The sequence below is a fragment of the Cuculus canorus genome, chromosome 1, assembly GCF_017976375.1.
Source record: "Cuculus canorus isolate bCucCan1 chromosome 1, bCucCan1.pri, whole genome shotgun sequence".
Taxonomy (NCBI): Eukaryota; Metazoa; Chordata; class Aves; order Cuculiformes; family Cuculidae; genus Cuculus; species Cuculus canorus.
Genome location: NC_071401.1, coordinates 117,921,387 through 117,941,933, shown reverse-complemented (window position 1 = coordinate 117,941,933; position 20,547 = coordinate 117,921,387). Strand labels below are relative to the sequence as shown.

The 20,547-nt window shown below is 38.0% G+C and overlaps 2 protein-coding genes across 6 annotated transcripts in view; one reads left to right on the top strand and one right to left on the bottom strand.

Moving 5' to 3' along the window:
- Positions 1–16,673, top strand: part of FILIP1L (filamin A interacting protein 1 like) — an 83,403-nt gene extending 66,730 nt beyond the window's left edge. For 2 of the 4 annotated variants that reach the window (XM_054076144.1, XM_054076233.1), the window contains exons 3-4: positions 13,166–13,350; positions 14,624–16,673. In XM_054076144.1, the coding sequence (XP_053932119.1) occupies positions 13,166–13,350; positions 14,624–14,714 (276 nt within the window). In that variant the 3' untranslated portion in view covers positions 14,715–16,673. The remainder of the gene's footprint in view (positions 1–13,165; positions 13,351–14,623) is intronic. The other 2 variants (XM_054076085.1, XM_054076013.1) reach the window with 2 other exon arrangements.
- Positions 1–18,920, bottom strand: part of CMSS1 (cms1 ribosomal small subunit homolog) — a 239,890-nt gene extending 220,970 nt beyond the window's left edge. The window contains exon 1 of one of the 2 annotated variants that reach the window (XM_054076931.1): positions 18,783–18,920. In XM_054076931.1, the coding sequence (XP_053932906.1) occupies positions 18,783–18,843 (61 nt within the window). In that variant the 5' untranslated portion in view covers positions 18,844–18,920. The remainder of the gene's footprint in view (positions 1–18,782) is intronic. The other variant, XM_054077009.1, reaches the window with a different exon arrangement.
- Between the last annotated feature and the right edge of the window lie 1,627 nt (positions 18,921–20,547).

Below are 20,547 nucleotides of genomic sequence, written 5' to 3'. Positions count from 1 at the left end.
AGTTATGTAAAATATTTAGTCTTGCACTTGTATAAATGCATCTTTATGTATTTCCATTTTCAAAATAACTCACATGACTTTTGACTTCAACTCGCCTGGTAAAATATTTTAACATTACAAAACCAGTAAATAATTGATTATTTTTATCATTGCTTGCAGAATATTTTTGTTCATTATGTGTGGTTTGTATTTTTTTTTTTTGCATGTATGGTAGAATTTGAATTGAGCCATAATATTGCCTGCTAATTTCATCTAAGACTGATTAATTATCTTCCCTACTATTTCCAAACTCCTCCTAGCCCTCCCATTTCAGATAAGTACCAGTACACCACAAACAAACACTCAAAACAGTATGTATTATATCTCATTGCAAATTTATGATACATACATGGTATGTTTCATGTTTCAGAGCACAAGGACCACTTTTCCTCCCCTGCCCCCCCCCGACTGTTTGGTTAACTCTTTTTAAACCTTTTTGTAAGCCTTTCTTGTAAGTGAACCGAGTTTAGAAGATTATTTCACAAAAGGATACTCCCTTCAAAAGGCAAGCAGTTTTTTCTAATATAACAGAAACTTCCTGATATAACAGAAACTAAAGGTACACTAAAACAATAAACAGCAACACTAACATTGCGTAAAGGATAACTCAGAAGAACAGACTCACAGATAATCAAATTTCATCTAAGCTCCTAGCCATCAGTTTAGCATACAATATATACCACACAGGTAATAAAAAACAAGATTACCAAACTATGGCACATCTTCATGTTTTTCACACAACAGACAGAGAAAGCTTAACAGAAGTATTAAGAAGCAGACCAACTCTCCAAATGCATACACCTCTAAAACTATGGCAAATAGGAAAACCATACAGAATGGACAAAACAGGTTAAGGTATTTCAATGATGGATATAGTATTAGTGCCTAAGATGATGACAGAAACATCAGCAATTCTGCCCTTCACGCATGTGCCAAGCAGTCAAACTTAACATCCTAGAAAGTATTCCTAGTAGCAGACCAATTTCATGCAGTAAATGCAGTAAATGCAAAAAACCTGAAATACACTTTCAAAAGCATCATTTTCAAAATCTGTAAACTGCAAATGTAAATTGGAACTGCTGTTGCTTATTTTAAAAAGCTAAATGTCCATACATCGTATGCTCTTGAGGGCGGGGTGACTTAAAAAAATTCAAACTCCTAATCAACAAGTTCACAAGTAAGCAGAAAGTCCCTATTCACTAAACTCACGTCTTTATTCTGTTCAAATTATCTAAAGAAAAAAAAATTTCCACAGTATAACATAGCAACTGATTCAGCAAAGGACATAGGCACAAGTTTTCACATTGCAAGGGGACTTAATTATAAGTCCTTTTGATGGAGGTGATTCTAATTACAAATGTCGGTAATAAGTGATTTTAGAAGGAACAGTTTCTATTGAAAAGTAAAGCCCACCACCCATACACGCTTCTCTCTAAAACCAACAATGGGAAGAAAAAATATTGACTTAAGACACACGACAGAAACCAATATAACAAACAAATATAACAAATGTATTCCAGCTGAGCAGTGGTAATTTTAAAAGGCACAATGTGGACCTGTACAAGCCTAGCTTAACTGCATGCTGCTACAACACCTCCTTAAGTTACTGCCCTTCATAAGAGGTCCTTCCCACTTTGTTTTGGCTCAACTTTATCTCCAATAACTTAAAAAGTAAGATGTGACTAAGATCTGAGTCAGAACAAGTACACTATCTTATCCTGCAAAGTAAACTTCCACTCCCACTAACTCCAGCGAAAGTTACTGATCAAGACAGCAGCCAGCACTCAGGCAAGTCAAGATTATAATAGAATGTGCTAATTACACGAACAAGTTACTTAACTACATGGAGGTTACACATTCTTAATGTCAGGGCTTATTCCTTATTCAAGTTATAAAGCAGTCCATTCAAAACCCATTTCTGTGAACTTCTACAGCATACCCTGCCAATCCATACCCAAGACTTCTGCAGGGACACATTGCAAACACGGTACTGAGTAACTGTGTGTGAAGTACACACGCGCCAGTATCCTAACACACACTAGAGTCTCTAAAAATTAAAGGATTAACAATTGTCCTCCAAAAGCACTAATATTTTCTTCATTTGAACTTAAAAATCTTCTAGAAAAAAACATTTAATTTCATATCTGTTTTCCAAAATACACAGAAGTGTGTTGATCATTAACCTCCTGGCCATCTATTACAACAACTAGTAAAGAAAAGCAAAAATCAGGACATAGCAATAAGCACACAGTGTCCTTTGGACAATTCCCAAGCCGTTAAGAATACAATACCTAGGTGAGAGTTCAAGTCACTTTTAAGTTAAATTATTAAACAGGGCAGTACTTATGTTCCCATCTGAATCCTTACAATATTTAGTTAGACAGTAATTGTCTAATTAACGAAAGACAAAGGAAGCAGACACTTATGACATTAACTCCTAAATAAAAAGCATCACCATTGCCTGTAAGTGAACTCGCTGTGTTTTCTAAAAATAGACATTAATGGATGCTTATATTCCCCTGCTTATGAAACAATTTATGTGCACGTCTTAACTGACTTCACAGTGGAATTTCTGTCAGTCATTTCAACAGATGAAAAAAATCAAATAGTTATTTTGACTAAAGAGAAGACTTGCAGATTAAAAACTCCTCATCAATTTCCCAAGGTCTATTTCAAAGTACACAGCAGAGAAAATGAACACCTGGATATACTTGTAGAGAGCTGAAACTTAAATATTTAATTGTTTGAACAGAACTAAGTTAGCTGTAATTTTATCATAAAATAACAAATCGGGAAGCAGAGCTTAATAATAATAAGCAAATCGCCTATTTACAGATAACCTTTAAGTTGTTCAGATCATCACTCTATATTTCAGATTATTTTCCTTTTGCTGAATAGGAATAATCACATACTTCCTTGGCAGACAAAGGAAAAAAAGCAGAGCAAGAAGGAAGTTAAACAAGTTGTCTCCAAATTGATTTATATACTCTGAACAAAAACATCAAGCGTAATCATATTAAAATTCAACCAAGTAAGGCAGCTTTTCCAGTAATTTCAAGTATTCCATAAATGGTAAGTATTGCTGTTAATTTGGAGGCTGAGACACTTCTCTTCAGCATTTGCCTAAAAGCCTAAAATCTGTCAGGTATGCAATGATTTAATTGAATGTTAAGGGGAAATATGTTTGCAAAGTAAGTAGCATATATCAGACAGAATAAACTGTGAAAAAGAGCATAAACGCACTTTTCTGTAGATAATATCAATCCTTCTCTTTTTTAAAACTCTTAGCAAGCATCTCTTCTGAAGTCTAAAAATCTACTCTTTCTCCTTGATGCTGGGACCCCAGGAAAAGAAAAGGGGAATTAACAGATTAAAAAGAATAGCAGAAGTTATCAGCATATTTTCCTTCATCTTTTCAGTGAGTGAGCAAAGAAACACAAGCAAAAGTAGCACAAACGGTTTGGGGCTCAGCTATTTTGAGTCATTCTTTTTATGCAAATAAATATTTCAGGATAAATATTTGCAGTTTTTGTCCTTACAGGGAGGATGGGCAAGGGGAGGGAGGGAAAAGGAGGAAACAAAAAAGATAATAAGTAATAGTATTCTGAAAGCAAAGTGCCTATCCATCAATGGAGAGGTACTATAGCAACTTATTTCAAAACCTCCCTCATGTAGCTAATTAAGAAATAGAATTTACAAACATTACTGGAACAGCCAGCTACTCTTCCTGATGCAAACCATATGAGATAATATGGTGTCTGGGGACAGAATGTAAGGCAAAAGAATGTAAGATGATCTGTATGTAAATATCTCATGCAAAGCTTAAGAAGGCATGCTTGCCATACTAGGGAAAAAATAATCAGAAAGAGAGTTGTACACCACTACTTGCTGATTAAGATTGAATGGATGCTGTAGAGTTAGGTGATGGAAATGGAGTAATCATCTGCTGGATGACTTTGTCCCTAGGAAACAGATACTGAGACAGGCAAAACAAAAAACTGACAACTGCCTCATCTCCAGGCTTATGCAAAGACTACCAAAACATTATGTTACCAAGAAACAGAAGAGAAAAAAGTTCTTATGGTTCAAGTACAGCACAAGTGGGTGTATGAGGATATTTTAAAATTAACACCAAACACTGTAAAAGGGAAACGGCTCAGGGGAAAAAAAAAAAAGCAACCCTTAAAAGTTTAAGGGGCATGAAGGGTTTTCACAAACCTGCAGTCAGTGGCCCCAAGATACAGTTGAATTCTCTCTGCTAGCACATCACCCAATGACCTATCATACTGTGGGCTCCCTCAAATATCAGAGCTGCCAACTCAACAAGATTTTACTCTGACCACCAAGCAAAGTACTCTGTGAAACAGACTTGGAGTACACAAGGAAAGAACTGTTTCAGTCAGTGACTCTCCACTTGGCCAAACAGTGGCCTGACATCGCAGAGTCTTCATACAGGGATGAACGAAAGAAGCTCCCACCCGTCTCTTACCTCTATCAGTTATGTTTTCATCACCGTTCTGGAAGGCAGCACTATAAACCAGGTCAAGAAACTAACCTGGATTTTAATTAAAACAAACCACCCAAAGCAGAAAACCCCACACCTCACAATCTTTATTGAAAACAAAAACAAACAAACAGAATCCATTTCACAGAATGCCTCTACATCAGCATAACTGAAGGGGCAAGCAAAACGGATGAATACTTTATACTGGAATCACTGCCAAAGCCCTGGTCCCATCACCTTAGACACTGCCACTGTGTGAAAAGATACAGTCTCGCATGCAAATCCATCACAAGGTACTCCAAAAACGCAACAAACATTGAGTTCCATTAATATCCTTATGGATAGTAAGAAGAAATTACTCCTCTTTCAGGAAAGGAGTTAATTGACTTGTGCAGAACCACAGCGCAGCAGCCTCAAAGGTGATTAAGACTCTAGAATTTATTATCCTTGGCTGTCTTGTACTCAAGCCATTATAGGTCATGTTTTATCTCTTAGAAACACCAAGCTTGGCTGGACAAAAGGTAGCGGTTATTTTTAAACATGATCTACATATGTATTCAAATCAGGATTTTGATCATCACATCTTTAAGTGTGGACTCACAGAGTAAACCAGCCTGCTAATAGACAGATAAAAAGCTGTGATGGTTAAAAGCAGAAGGTTCTTTTTCCTTCGCCATGCATAACACATCTGGGCCCAGCCTAGTTACCCCTGCATGCTTTTTCAACATATATTAACTAATGCAGGAAAGATGCATTAAAAGCTTTTGAACAGACAATATTGATACTGAAGACATTTTCATGTTAAAAGGTGTGTGTGACCATGAGTGCAGTTGCACACATCTTTAAAAACTGCACACTGAGAAATACTCAAAACACATACATCCCTGTTTGCCCAAACACTTGTATAGAGTAAGACCCACTGTCAAAAATCTTACCCAACAAATGAGAGTGCAGTTTTAAACCAAATGAACTGATGATTAGCACAGACTTGTAAAACAATGTATGCTAACCGTTAAGCCTCTGTAGAAACATTTAAATGCCGACATTACCCTCTTCTGGACAGAATTAATACTGCAGTGTGTTTAGTATTTATAAAAGCCATACCACAACTACTCTTAGGTACTCTAAGTGACCTAAGAGGGTGCCTGAGAACCACCCCTTGTCTCAAGAGGCAAAAGGAAGAGACTAACAACAAGCAACTCTTCATTCCAGAGAACAGCCAGCTGCGTGTCAATGTCAACCAACCAGTTCCAAGAAAATCCTTGTCCTAGAGGAGCAGACCCACAACATAACATAACCTTTTTCAGCACCTTTTCAATTATTTATTAAAAATGAGTCTTCAAACTATTTTATGCTTAAAAGATTATCACATGTCCCAGAGAAGACAAGTCCCAACAAAAGCAAGACACATAACAGAACTTTAGTAACTAGGAATACAACCTCTGCCTCCAGCTCTGTCTACTATGCTGCTTTCCACTACCAGAAAAATCGCTTTAAGCTTGATGTTCAGGAAATAAGACCACAGTGACACGTTTGGGTACATGAGTGCAAATTGTGTCATGTATAAAGAAATTATTTCTAGTATTAATATAGATTTCTCTGTCAAATCGGTCATATTATTGCAAATAAGAGTGCTACAACAGGCTAAATATCAGCAGAAGAGAAGAAATTGCAAAAACAGAGCTTAGAAGGGACCTCAGGACATTTTCCATCCTTTTCCCTTACTACAACTGGACTTAAACCCTTCCAAATAAATGCCTTGTTCATCCTGTTCTAAAAAAAAAAAACCTTCTGCAATGACAATTTCAGTTACCTCAGGAATTTAAAACAAGGCTGTAATATCCTTGCCATTAAGATTCTTGAAAGTTTCTAAAGTAAGTTTCCTTTGCTAAAACTGTAAACCAGTATTCACTTTCCTATTCCTCCACTGGACTTTAAAAACTATTTTCTCTGCAGCAGACTTCCACGTATTAGGAGACAATTATCATATCTGTCCTCAGTTCTGTTTTCTCCAGATTAAACAAATGCAGTTACTCACCCACTTACTCGCTCAAGCACTACAACTGTATAGATTACTAAATCATTTTCCCTCTGGAGAGCTGTTTATAATGCTGTGACAATGCAGTGCCCAAAGCCCAACAACAGTCTGGCTAAGGTCTTAGCAACGTTAATAGGTATAAAGATTATTTATAGTGCTCCTGCTTAAACATCTCAAAACACTGACACACACAAGTAGACTGCACAAAAGGAAATGCAGAGCATCTGAGAATTTTCCCTCTGGATTCCTAGAAGACAGATGTCAGGACCTAGTGAAAGAAAAGGGAAGATTGATATGACCTGTGCAGTTGAGAATTTTCAGCCAAAGCTGTCTCGTTTGGAGACCAACAGGAATATTCAGGTTTATCGCTTAAGATTAAGTCATTCTCGCTTGCAGACCTGGCTTACATTCTGACTGCATTGAATCACCCAGGAACAAACTTAAGTCTGGCCACGTTTGTGCACATACAGATATGCGGTCTTCTCCGTAGAGGATCTTCAGCACCATACCCAAGCCACTTTCGCTAAAGTTGAAAATTATGCTCTCTGATGCTCAGATTTCTTAAACTAAAAATGTAAGCAGTAAGAAACAGCCTTATATAAAGTTATTTCTCCTCGATGGAGTTTTACAATGACTGTAGAAAGTTAAACAAGGAAACTTAAAGCAGAAGTACTACATGCTCCCCCCTATTTAAATGGATACCATTCAAATAGGAAGCAAAGCATACATGATATTTCCAGAGTGTAAAAAAAAAAAAAAAAAAAAAAAAATATTACAACCAAAGGCAGGAGAACTACTTTAACAGAGCAGAAATAGACATATTTTCTCTCCTTGATGACCCACACACTTCTTTAAGCCTACTCCCCAGGAAGCTGGCATTGAATTGTGGTAAAATACCCGATGGCTCATATAAAGTAACAGATAAGTCACCTCTGCGTCAGTGGGGGAAAAAAACCCACAAACCTGTCTTTGGAATATATATCCTGATGTTTGAGCATGATTTCACCATTGAAATTTTCTAAAATTAAGGCAGCCCGTTTTCAGTCACCTGCAAAAATTCCACAATTGTTGCCTGTGCAGTGTTTGTTCCCATCCCTGCTGTAATTCACTATGAAATAATAAGCACAGCCACTGGGTACAAGTTCTCACTCTAACACCCATTTTCCTGACAATTCTTATTACAGGTGATTGACCCTTACTTTAGAAGTTAATTTAAAACTTAAAAAGTTAAAAAGATCCTTATGAAACTGCAGCTTTCTTGATTCTTAGATCATTGCTTGCCTTGAAAGTGAGCTTTAACTGCTTCTTTCTACAACTGTAAGCACTACTGACAAACTTGGTTATTTTTTGAGCTCAACACAAACTAATATAATGCTGTTACGTTTACAGACAGATATATTAGAATCTTCTTATTTCAGAAATGTGCCTATTTAATGTCTTTGAGGTTGGTTGTCTTTGATGCTGCAGTAATTAGTTGCTGATATTTGCCGAACTGTGCTTCAACACATTAAGTAAAGGAAAACAATACAACTACTCAGTAGGTAGCTGCTGGGTAACTTGGTTTCTAGGGGTGTTCTGAGAGCACTAGGGAGAATTCACAAGGGCTCTTCACAATATGAAAGGCAGCTCAGCTTCATTTGTGAACGATAAATGTATCTTGCTACTTCTCCCATCACTTGGAAAGATAACAAATATAAAGAGTGACCTACAGATGGGAACTCTAGGAGCCAAAACTAAAAGAAAGTGGAGACTTAATATCATTCATCTTGAAGGAGAAAGTGAATTGGTAGAAAGGATACACACTTTTGAAGAGATTCTTAGTGCGCACAGACTTCCCATACATAGGTAAGAGGTAAAAATCAAATTGATATAGCCCACTAAATTCTATATATAGCAGTTTTGTTGTTAGCCTATTTTTTTATGTTTGATTTTTGGTTTGGTTTGGTTTTAAGTCATTCAAGTCTGCCCAAAAGCCAAAATGCATATCCCAACACACAGGCACGCCATAGCCAATGTGTCTGCTTACTTGACTCTACACTAAGTAGCAGAGAAGGAACTAAGAGGACTGCACAAGAATTTTCAGTATACATACAACTAAACCAATGCAGAACTTGATACACAGTTACTTCCAAGTGCTTCCCAGACAATTCCCACATGATGCCACTTCCTTTTTACGGGTACAACCTACAGCAGCTTAAGCACTGATCAAGTCAACTGGCCCAAAATGTTTTTTACAACTTCGATCCGAGATTCACTGTTTGTCAAGTACTGTTTTAAAAATAAACAGTCTAGTCCTTGATCTACCTACAAACGTAACTTAACCAGAAAAGTTATATTTAAGGAAAACACTTGACAGTTAAGTTATTCAGCCTTTCCTCTCTAGAATTTATATCAGGAATAATGAAAAAGGAACTGAATTTTTAAGTGCTGAATGAAGAGGAAGACAACTAGACAGACAGTTTGTTAAATCCCTGCCTACAACAGAAGTTACAGCTACATAGTTAAATTGGTCCAGTTACTGAAGTGCAAGTTTAGTTGTCCTGGCACAGAAACTTAACACTGGTACCATTTGCTTGCATAGGGAAAAAAAAAACCAATAACACAGCTGTAGCCTCAAGTTTGAGCCTATGCCGAGAGCTGCATCAATTCAGTTACTGTGGCTCTAAGTAAATGTAACACAGAAGAGAGGAATACAGATATGGTAAGCAGACCAAACCCTGACAAAGTCATCAGGCACTAAGTGATAATAATTTAGATGTATTCAATAGTGTCACTCAGAAGTGCAAACAGAAGAGCGTTTTGAAACACAAAAAAAATTTTGCTTTAAAAATCTGACTGCTCATTAGGTCATAATGTAAATGGCAATGTCAGTGAGCTGGAAGCTGGTGCAAACTACAGGCCAGAGCACAGGGCTATTGTCACACCTCACTTTCCACTGATTTAATAAGACCTTAGGGCCTGAATACCAGTTAGATGCTCAAAACCTGTAAAAATCTGGGCCTACAAATACCTTCAAGTATTAATAAGACTGTTATTCAATCAACTACAGACAGACTCTTCCAACCACTTTGTACCCTATAGAATCTCTGAACTGAAACGGTTCTCAAAGAACTCTTAGGGATGCAATCACACTTTAGTATGCGAGACTTCACGTAAGTATTTTTAACTATTCATCTCAATGCTTCGCAAATGATAGCTAACCTAATCCCCTGTACAGTTATGACACCTAAATATGTTTCGTATCATCTCTACACCTCCATGAGACAGTAGCACTGCTAGTAACAGCCCACAAAAACATTTTATTCTCAATGTTGTACCTTATCTACCAGATGATACCACATAGTCAGGAAGGCAAACTGTTTAAACTCAGTACTCAAGAGAAGTCATATAGCAGTAACAAAACTATCCCCTCCAACATCAACCCCATCTTTCTTGACACAATGCCTTTGGTTACTGAAGTAAAACACTTTCCATTTTTTGTTTGTTTGTTGTTTTTTTCCCCCCTTGTATACTAACAATATGAATGCTAAAAATACGAAAATGCATGTTAATTTTTTTTTATTATTATTCAGCATTTAACAGCAAGTTTGTGTGGTTTTAGTGGAAAAAAAATGGGATGCAGTATTAAAAAAAATAAGACTTTGCTGCCATCAAGAGGTAAAAACTTCAAGGAACACAGAGCAAAGAAAAACACATCTTTTTCCTTACTTTCAAAGCCAAACTCTTTCCTTTCTCAATGTATTTAACTAAATAATAATTTAAAAAGCTAAAAATTGAAACTTTCCAATTTTGAAAATACAAATATGAAACGAGCTATACGCATTCAGAGCCAAGTTCTATGCATTCATCTTTGGTAGTGACAAGTGCTTATGAAAAAAATTAGTTTCAGGCAAACAGAGTAATAAACCCAGCGTCTAGCAGTTTACAACTTATGGCTACCCATAGCAGAAATCTATGTCACATCTATGATTTGGAGAGAGTTTGGCCTGATTCAATGGCATCCATAAACTGCTAAGCACAACTCATACCATCATCTCAAGAACTACCTATCCCAACAATTTCCATAACTCATTGACAAGGGAAAATACTTATTACTTTTCTTCAACCCACATTCTGATGTGTTCAATGGATGCCCTCTCAAGCATGTTACTAGAAAGTTATTTTCTGTTGTTGTTTTCTCTCCATAATCTATTTTCCAAACTCAAAAAAGTTTAGTACATGTTGCTAAATTTCAAGAAAAAGCCATTCTGTAACTAATTGTCTTTGTCATCTTTTTCTGCCTTTTGCCATACCCTTTTCTGAGCTGTTTGGGCAAAATGCAACAAAACATTCACAATGTAGACGTGGTGTGGATTTACACGCACACACACAAAAAAATGATGGGGTTCGCTTTCTTCTGGGTTTTTTTTTGTTTTCCTAGCAGCTCCTAACAGGACCATTTACAGTGATTCCAGGATCTGTGTTCTAAGTGACAATGGATATCATACTACTGCACAAACTAGTTTTCTCTATGTATATTATTTTTTCATTTGTCAACGCTGAACTGATACACACTTTTATCACCCCCTTACTCAATACCTTGAATTACTGTTAGTTCGTTTCTAATTCTCTCCATTTTACACCATATGCATTGTCATGAGTCCCAACTTTTTCCCGTGCAATTTATGAATGCACTGAATATCACAGGTGTCAGTGATGCTGAGATGGTATCTCCACTAAACTATAACAACTGGCTGTGTGCTCTGCTTCCTGTTCACTTGCCACATTTTAACCACAAGATTTTCCTTCTGTTTCCACAGAAACTTGGCTCTCCCAAAACTCTTTTGTTAGAGACCACCATCACGTATTTTTTTAAAAGTCATAATATCACATGGTCACATCTATAATAGCAAGTTTAAAGGCACCTACATCTGTCCCCCAGACATGGGTCAATCCAAACTACAACAAGCTTCCTGAGCCACCAAAACAGCCTAGTTAGATACAAACTACCAACTTAAAATGAAACCTCCTCTGGCCTAACTCCCAAGCTATGCCTCAGAATTGCTCCAAAGTTATATCCAGTTCACAGACCATTCAAACAATTCAACAGTATTGACAATTTAATAACTCCATTGCCTGAGAACATTCCTAGGCACTGCCCAATTCATTATTGGACAATTTGATACAATAAACTTATATAACAATATCTGACTAAAAAATTCTTGAATATTATCCTCAACAAGAAGTGTGGATGTTTTCCCATGGCAAAATTCAGAACCATGTGTGCGAACATGCTATTCCTTATTGGCATTTCTGCAGTTTGATCAGTTCAGCAGTTGTACTTATGAACCTTTTGCGAAGCTTTATCCTAAAAGTGGCATCACATCCCTCTGATATCACCAGCAGACTGCACAATACTAACAAGGATTCATCAACTTTAAAAATTGTCTCCTTCAGAACTCTTGGAAAAATATCACATTGGTCTTGGAGATTATTACTTCTCTGCCTCATTGTTCTCAAACTTCCATTAGCCCAGGTTGTTCATTTCCTTACTCATGACCCAATAAGCATGTCCAAGATGTGCAAGCTTTCACCAAATCCCTCCATACCAAACACATGCAAGATTTGATGTTGGCTCAGCTTTATCTTTTTGAGAACTCCTGTCACAGTTAACTCAGCCAAACAACAGGCTTTTGAATTCTTCTATTTTTTCAAAAAAAATTAATACTGAACCCAGGCAGGCTTTTATGGACACTAGGAACTTGTTTCTCAAAACTTGTTTTGATCAAACTCATTCTCATCCATACTTAATTCACCAGAGTCTCTATACTGTTTTCTATTGTCCTCATTTGAGCACCACTCCCATTTTATGTTTGATTTTAAAAAAAAAAAAAAAAAAAAAAGAAAAACAAAATACAAAACAAACAAACCATCAGTGAACTTCTTTTATCATGCTTCTCAAAGGCTTGTGATATAAAAAGCCTTTCTGATGCGTAATGTATGTTTAACTCTAGTTTCTGATATGGTATAATATGTTATCTCCGACAATCCCCCTGCCTTTACAGATGTTCACCCCTTTTCAGTGCTCATTTCAACACTTAGTTTTTGCCTATTTATTTCTGTGCAACTAAACATTACTACGATGGATTCCAGAGTTCTCTCTCACAAATACATTCATTCTGTGTACACTGTGGTCACTTTCAAAGAATTAATCTCTCACAGTAAAGTATGAGCTAGGTATTGTCTGCTACTCAGGACTGAATCAAGACTTGCTTCTGCACGTGGAAGTTATCCAATTATTCACTCAGAGAAGTCACACAATTCACAGCCTTTGCATTGCATCACTCAGCCCCCACAGTTGCTGCCCTAGTTAAAGGGCTGACAGAAGAACACTCTTATTTATAACTCCAGATTTCAATCCATCCCAATTCTTTAACGGTCACCAATCAAGTAGGTAAGCTAAATACGAAGCTACACTCTCATTACCAAGGAGGAAAAGAAAGTTTACACAGAGTTTTAAGATCAATTTGTTTAGTTTTATGAATGGATGATATACAATCCATCTCTCCTCCCTAATGTATGACATTTTCTTGGTTTATTTCAAGATTACTGATGCGTTCCATCGTTCAATTCCAACTCGGATACCCAAACCAAAGCCTACAAGCACAACCAAAGTACCCGTCAAAATTCCTGCTGGACATCTCAACAAACCACTCCAAGACAGCAGTTCTGGAAAGCTACGCATTATAAGGACTGTGACTAAAACCTGTCTTCAAAGCGGAGGGAGAAGGTAAATAATGTTCTATGATCTATGACATTAAAACGGATATAAGCAATCTGAATCTCAAGAGTAGTTGCTTCCGTTGCGGAAGAGTGTGGAACCATCCACATCGTCAGTACATCAGTGGTCACCAACCACAGGACAAACATCAGTCAAACTCTTAGTAGCCAAAGGTAACTGCATGTCTGCACGGACCAAGCTTTGCCCCCATTTCTGTGGTGTAATTCAAGAATTGGCTATAAAAGCAGAGAGGCACATGAAAGGCAACTAAGCTTCTAACTACAAATTTCATTTTCACATTTTCTACAAATAACAATACTAATATTGTCTCAGTAGACTTATAAAAAGGTATGGTCAAACAAATGAAGAGGAGTCGAAGGAGGTGCTGTTTTGGTTTTGAAGCTGATCTAGTCAAGTTTCAATACGGATATCTTATATTCAACAGTAAGACAGAACGAAGCGAGATATTGAGAAATTTGATCTTTTACGATTCATAGAATTTAAAGTAATGCAGAGTTTCTTATGTAAGCACCACGTTAAAAGCAGTATCTGAAGATAAACAATTCTCTCTTTAATGAGTTTACTAGCATGATTATCCTCACTCCAATTCATGCAGCCTTTATCTAAGGAAAATAGATGAAATAATTGAGATGGATATTGTTTTTATTAGCTGTATAAACTTCATCATTTTATTTGGACTACAGTATTTATATTTCAGTTCACTTACACAGTATTTTGTAACTCACCAAGATCTGTGTCAAGCTTAATAGTAACTTGTGACTTACACAGAAGTGCAGTTTTGTTCTTGCACTGCCCCACGACTTTGCCCTTCCTTTCAGCTGTTCACATGCTATTTAAATAGGTAACTGCATTCAAAACTAAGTGAAGTTTTTTTAACCAAACTAACTCTTTGAACAAGTATCCATCACAGAACTTGCCTTTTTGCTTTCCTTAAAGCATAACTTCTTTAAAAACAAACAAACAAACAAAAACTTCTTAAAATTCACTCAAAGTTTCTTTTCAGCTAATGTACAAAAAATATCAAAACATCAGAATGGACTCCAGGTTCATTGTTTACAATTTTCTGAAAAAACAGCAGTTTCTGATAAGAAAATTTCTCACTGTCCCACTTCAGAAAGGTAGAACTAACAAGAAAATATCACTGCAAGGAACCCCCCCAGGGATCCTGTAATACTAACTAACATGAGGTACTGTTTCAGAATATAAAAATTAATTTATTTACCTTGTATTAATGTCTCCCTCATTCTTCTTCTCCTCACAGTGTGTATTCCAACAGTCTAAATGGCTCAACTGATAATTTGCGGGAAAACTCCTTTCACATAGGTCTTTCTTTAAGAACTGCCAAATCCTAATCCCTAAATAAAGCAAAGCCTGGTGGTGATCACAGTGCCATAGCCAGAACTGCAATCATTTTGCTGAATCAAGGAGAGATTTTGATGCATTCAGTTACCCATTTTTTTCCCCCTTTTATTTCACAGCTAAAAGTTTAGGTTAACCACTGAGATAATACAACACATTAGCACTACTACGTGACTATTTTTGCAAACCCACAACAGAAACCTATGCCTCCCCCAACAGCTCAAGAAATTTTACAGGAATACTATAAAGAGGAAAAGTTTAAAAAGATCAGTATACTGAAAAATTATTTCAGCTTGTGTCCTACAAGACACACCAGTGGCAAAATGACTCTTCCATATGAAAAAGAAAAGGCTTCAAATTTCATTCACCAAATCTCCAGGTAACTACAAAGTTCCAAGTTTCCATCTGATGTGTTCTCAGATCTAAATCTAGATCAAAGCAGCACATTATATGTTTTGCAACTTGCAGAATGACTGTATGTAAACACAAAGAAAAAAAACAGATTTCAAAAAGAAGTTGTGGATTTGGCCTGCTCATCTGAGAGATCTCCAGTAGAGAAGCTTCATCAGAAGGGACAGCAACTCATGGATGAGCCAAAAGAGATATAAACAGATCTCAGATCTGATCAAGCAACAAAACTCCCACTGACTGTACTACAAACAGTTCGCTTCTCAGAAGCTGCAAATCACATATTAAGAATCGATGCTATTTGGCACCCTTCATTTCCACAGTCTACAGAAAGAAAAGAAAACTTCTGGAAAAAGAAAATAACTACCACAATAACACCCTTTGCTTCAGAGCACAAAAAAAGACCCCACAAGTATTGTCAAATCACCATCCATGGTACCATATTATACTTCTCACCTATCTGTACTGCTGACATAGAAGAGTTTCCCTATCTTTGCTCACATCTTGGAACCACACAATTCATTTCTACCTATGAGGGACATGCCCCACATAGACTGTTACTTAAGGATCTAAACAAACTGACAAAAGGGGATACTATGCTCCTGTGGGATTAAGGGAGACAAAGAAAGCACAGAATGAAAGACAAAGAGTGGTAACATAAAAGGAGGAAACTGGAAGAATTTCTGGAAATAGAAGTCCATTCTTCTCCTGTCAAACTTCTTGAGAGGTATGGCATGCTGGCTACAGGCAAGATACAGACATTTATAGCGCTGCGAGATGTGCTCTTTCTGTTCATGGAGAGAAGAGAAGTTGATGTCTTTCACCAGTACTAAACAAACTCCTGAAGTATTCCTTATCCTTCCCCTTATGGTTCTGAATGCAATATAAAAATCAGATTCAAGACCAGACATAGTTGTGACATGAACCAGAAAAAGGGCGGGAAGGAAGCCCTGCAGTTAAATGACTTGGCACATGTGTAAACTAAACAACACTGAAAGCACATAACCCCCAACCACTCTCTCCACAAACCTCCTCTCAATGTTAAAGGTTTGCTAAGGAAGTTATTGGGCAAGATTCTTTAATGTGTGTCATGCAACAGGGTAAACAGACGGCTAATCCCTTCAGGGGGGGTGTTGTAGTTTTTGTTTCTTTCCATCTATAAACTACCTGCAGCAGGGTAAACATTTATGTCTCGAAGTGAGAGTAACCACCTTTAATCTTGAATATTGATTCTAAAATAAATTCCCAAACATGAAGCCAAAAGCAAATTAAGAACTAATATATCCATATACAAGGATATAGATTTTCACACACTTAAGTGAGCCTGAACATCTCCTATGCTCCATCTTAAAAGGAGACTCTTAACTGCAAGTTGCTAAAATCTAAGACATTTTAGAGGGCAGAATTATTAGGAAGAAGATTCCATTGTATAGGACTTATTCTAGGGCTAATCTTAAAGGACTTGGCAAAAGATCATTATTTTAGAAGTACATTCTGAGTTCTTATGCTTTGCACCTACAGTTGTGACAGAAATTTTTTTTTTAACTAGGTCAACATTAAACATTTTTTAACTCAACTTGATGTTTCACAAAAATAAACATGATCAAGTCTGTCAAAAGTGCTTGTTAATGGGAAATTATTTTCCTGTATTGCTGCTTAACATTGTAAACCCTGATTTCCTATTTCATATCAACTGTTTCCAAAGCATTTTACAGTACGCATAAGATGCAATACAATCAACATCTGTTGTACATAAAAATAGCCATACAAAATAGAAGTAATAGAAGTTCTTCTTACTTTACTGACAGCTTGTGTTAACTTAATACAACAGGATCCTCCCAACAAGTTTACAAGACTGGGATGTGGACAGCGGAGTACACGATTTGCAAAACACTCGCCTATAACCATTACTCGTAACACACTCAGAGAATATTCTTGGAGTAAAGTGCATATAGTGCTTTTAAGCACAGGCTGGATTAGACAACTCCACAGGTTTCTTCCTGTCTAAATTATTTTAGTAGCTCAACAATGCAATTGCAAAAACTCCAAGGAGTTTTACACAATCAGAAGAGTTGAGATGCACAGTCTCATCTCAAAGTCAGACGGTTTATCCACCATGTCAGAAGTTTATCAACCAAGTCCTGCTTTGCATCCACTTCGTAAAGGAAAGCTGCCAACATAAAAATCAGCTTATCACCCACCCTAAACGAAACTTCTGGTTGGCAGAACAGATTGGCAGGTAGGCTCTTAAGATATGTAGAGCTCCCAAATAAAAAATTCCTAACAAAAACCATTTACTACGGGAACTGGAACCGCTTAAGGAACCTATATGAGACTGAAAATAAAACCAGAATGCTCAGGAGCCCTATTAGGGCTCGTGACTCCCTCTTTATTACATACCTAGAATTTTTACATTGCTCTCTCTCAAATTCTCCAAAAACCTTTTCCACAGGAAATAAGCAACTATTGTCAAGACACTGGAAAACATGAAGTCTCCCTACACAGGTAACTCCGAACGCTCACTAATATTATATATGTATACATACACACACAAAAAAATAAAATAGGGCACTATAAAGTCTTAAAATCATTTTAGTTGCCCAGATCTACCTAAATTATCACATTAAATCTCAACATTACATTTGCAACCACAGGCTGTAAAGTGTTTTAAAACACATTGATAGAAGCCAAGTATAGGAGTCAGATATTATTATCACCAGGAAAAGAGGCAAATGGCTGGATAAAAATTCCTTAACTTCTGCTGGTTTACAATAATACATGGCAAGGCAATGTGAGACATCTCAGTAAGCACATGGGTGACGCTTTTCAAGTACCACTGACATTTTTCCTTCCATAGGCTCTACTACAGACTGACCATTTCCAAGGCCTTTTGAAACTGTAAGAACTTCATGACAATAACAACAATCAACACGCATTATACTACGTACTTTAATCAAAGCAGCAGTTACGGGAGAAAACACCACTTAGAATCATAGAATGGTTTGGGTTGGAAGAGACACCTTAAAGACTACCCAGTTCCACCCCCCCACACCTTGCATAAGAACAACTTCCACTAGATCAGGTTGCTGAAACCCTCATCCAACCTGGCTATCCAGGCATGGGGCATCCATTCTCTGCACAATCTGTTCCAGTGCTTCACCACCCTCAAAAGAAAGAAAGAAAAAAAAAAAAAAAAAAGTATTTTTAACATCTCATATAAACCTACAAATGCAGGCGACAGCTGTGCTCTAAACTCAAAGTAAGCAGGTTTCTTCCTCTTTACCCTCTCATCCCCTGCTTTTTAAAACTCTCTTGAATGTATTTCTATCGAGTCGGGTCCTGGTGTTACTCAAGTCCCGATATTTTCGCTCTTCATCCTCTAAACCATCCCGGGTGCGATGCGTCAGCGGCGAGACCTCACGCGGCTGCAGAGCATTCGCTTTCAAGCAAAACAACCATGGGCAGCGAGCAGGAGAAAGCGGGCACAGGAAGGGAAAAACGCGTGGGAGAGGAAAACCAAGAGAAGGCAATCAAAAACGGAGAAGGGACAGGCGAGGGGGAGGGGAAAGGAAAAGGAAAGAAAAGAGCTGGGGAGGAGGGAGCTGCAGGAAGACTGCTTAAACCCCAGCCTAAGAGCTCCAGCAGACGAGTACCTGGGCTGCTACCTGTCCCAGCTGGAGTCTCCCACCACGGCTCCTCCAACGTGTCCCCCATGCTGCTGCTGCTGCTGCTAAAGATGATGATGCTGCCGCCACGCTTTTGGCTCCGCCCCGGGGCCGCGCCTGCGCCCCGGCACACGAGGTACCCTTTCCTCTCCCTCCTTCCGAGGGATCCGTCCTCATCCCGTTCCACTTACCCCTCACCCCGCTTTTAGCGTTTCAGGCGGCCGAGGGGAAAGTGATGCCTCGGGAACATTGATACAAGAAGTAGTCGCTATTACAAGAACTGGAATATTTGTGATTGAAGTTAGAGTTCAGTTCGTCTAAAGAATTTTGTTTTTCTGAAGGTTAGGTAGAATATCCGTCTGATAGCATGGCTTCTTTCAGTATTTTTCCAGGCACAGTTCATTCTTCAGAGCTAATAACGCTGTGTGTTCAGTGTGATCTGTGCTGAGCAGCTGTGTGTGCTGCAATCCCCTCTGTTTGCAGCCTTGCCCTGTCTCAAAGGCAAGGTCAGGCTGAGCTGGCTCCAAAGATCCAAATCACCGAGAGATTTGACTGTTATGAAGTTCATAATCACATAAAAGTTAGACCTTGGAAAGTAATAGACTATGCCTAAGATTCCTGGGAAAAATTATCCATATGCATGTCAGTGGGAAATCTGTCGCAGCTCTTGTCTCACTGTACACAATTGATGGAGATCGCTCCCCCATGTTGCCCAGGCCCGATAAAGGACGCTTACTTTCTAAAACTCCAAAATGAGTTTTACAGAGTTTACTTGCCAGCATTTTCAGTATCAACATGTTATGGAATTTCTTCCTAAGTAATAAAAGTGGGTGTTTTAAATGCATGGGAGCGGGGATAGGGGAGTGGCATATTTTTAGTGAAAAAATATAAATGAAGCAGGAAAGAAAGAGGAAAGGAATTTGAGATATTAGTCTCCTTCACAATATCCATATTTTTAAATTGCCCAAATCTGGTTTGATGCTGTGAAATACTTTATTGGTTCAGACTAGTCATATGACCTTTCCCGAGGAACAAACTATGCAGGATAACACTGTGGTCCCTTCCCGGCTGTCTGGGCTCACTACACGTCTGTATCTCCTCCCAGGAGCAGCTCCCACTTGAAATCTGGACATTTACCTCCTGGAGTGCACCTCAAAGCAAGCTGTGGAAGTGAACCAAGCAAGTGTAAGGGCATGGATTTATCATAAGGTGGCACTGTTATTCCATGTGTAAGTTACTTGAATCACTTTTCTTAACTTAATTAGAATCATACTATTTTTTTTTCTTACTGTGAGAATGTGAGTGGATGAGGAACATGTGTGATAGTGAGCATTAGTGGTGTTCTGCCCAGGGTTGCTAATGAGCACTGCCAGGTGGTCTTTAGCCCTTGGAAAGAGGGTTCTGTGTTAAACTTGTGTATTTTATCTCTAACCTGTGGAGTTCGGCCTAGCACAATACAGGCTGTAGGGGATTTAATGGCTGTAAACCAGAAAGGGGCGGATTTGGGCTAGTCGTAAGGAGGAATTTCTTCACTATGAGAGTGGTGAGGCACTGGCACAGGTTGCCCAGGGAAGCTGTGGATGCCCCATCCCTGGAGGTGTTCAAGGCCAGGTTGGATGGTGCCTTGGGCAGCCTGGTCTGGTGGGAGATGTCCTTGCCCATGATAGGGGAGTTGGAACTGGATGACTTTTAAGGTCCCTTCCAACCCAAACCCTTCTATGATTCTATGATTATGCCCAGGTGGCCAAAGCCA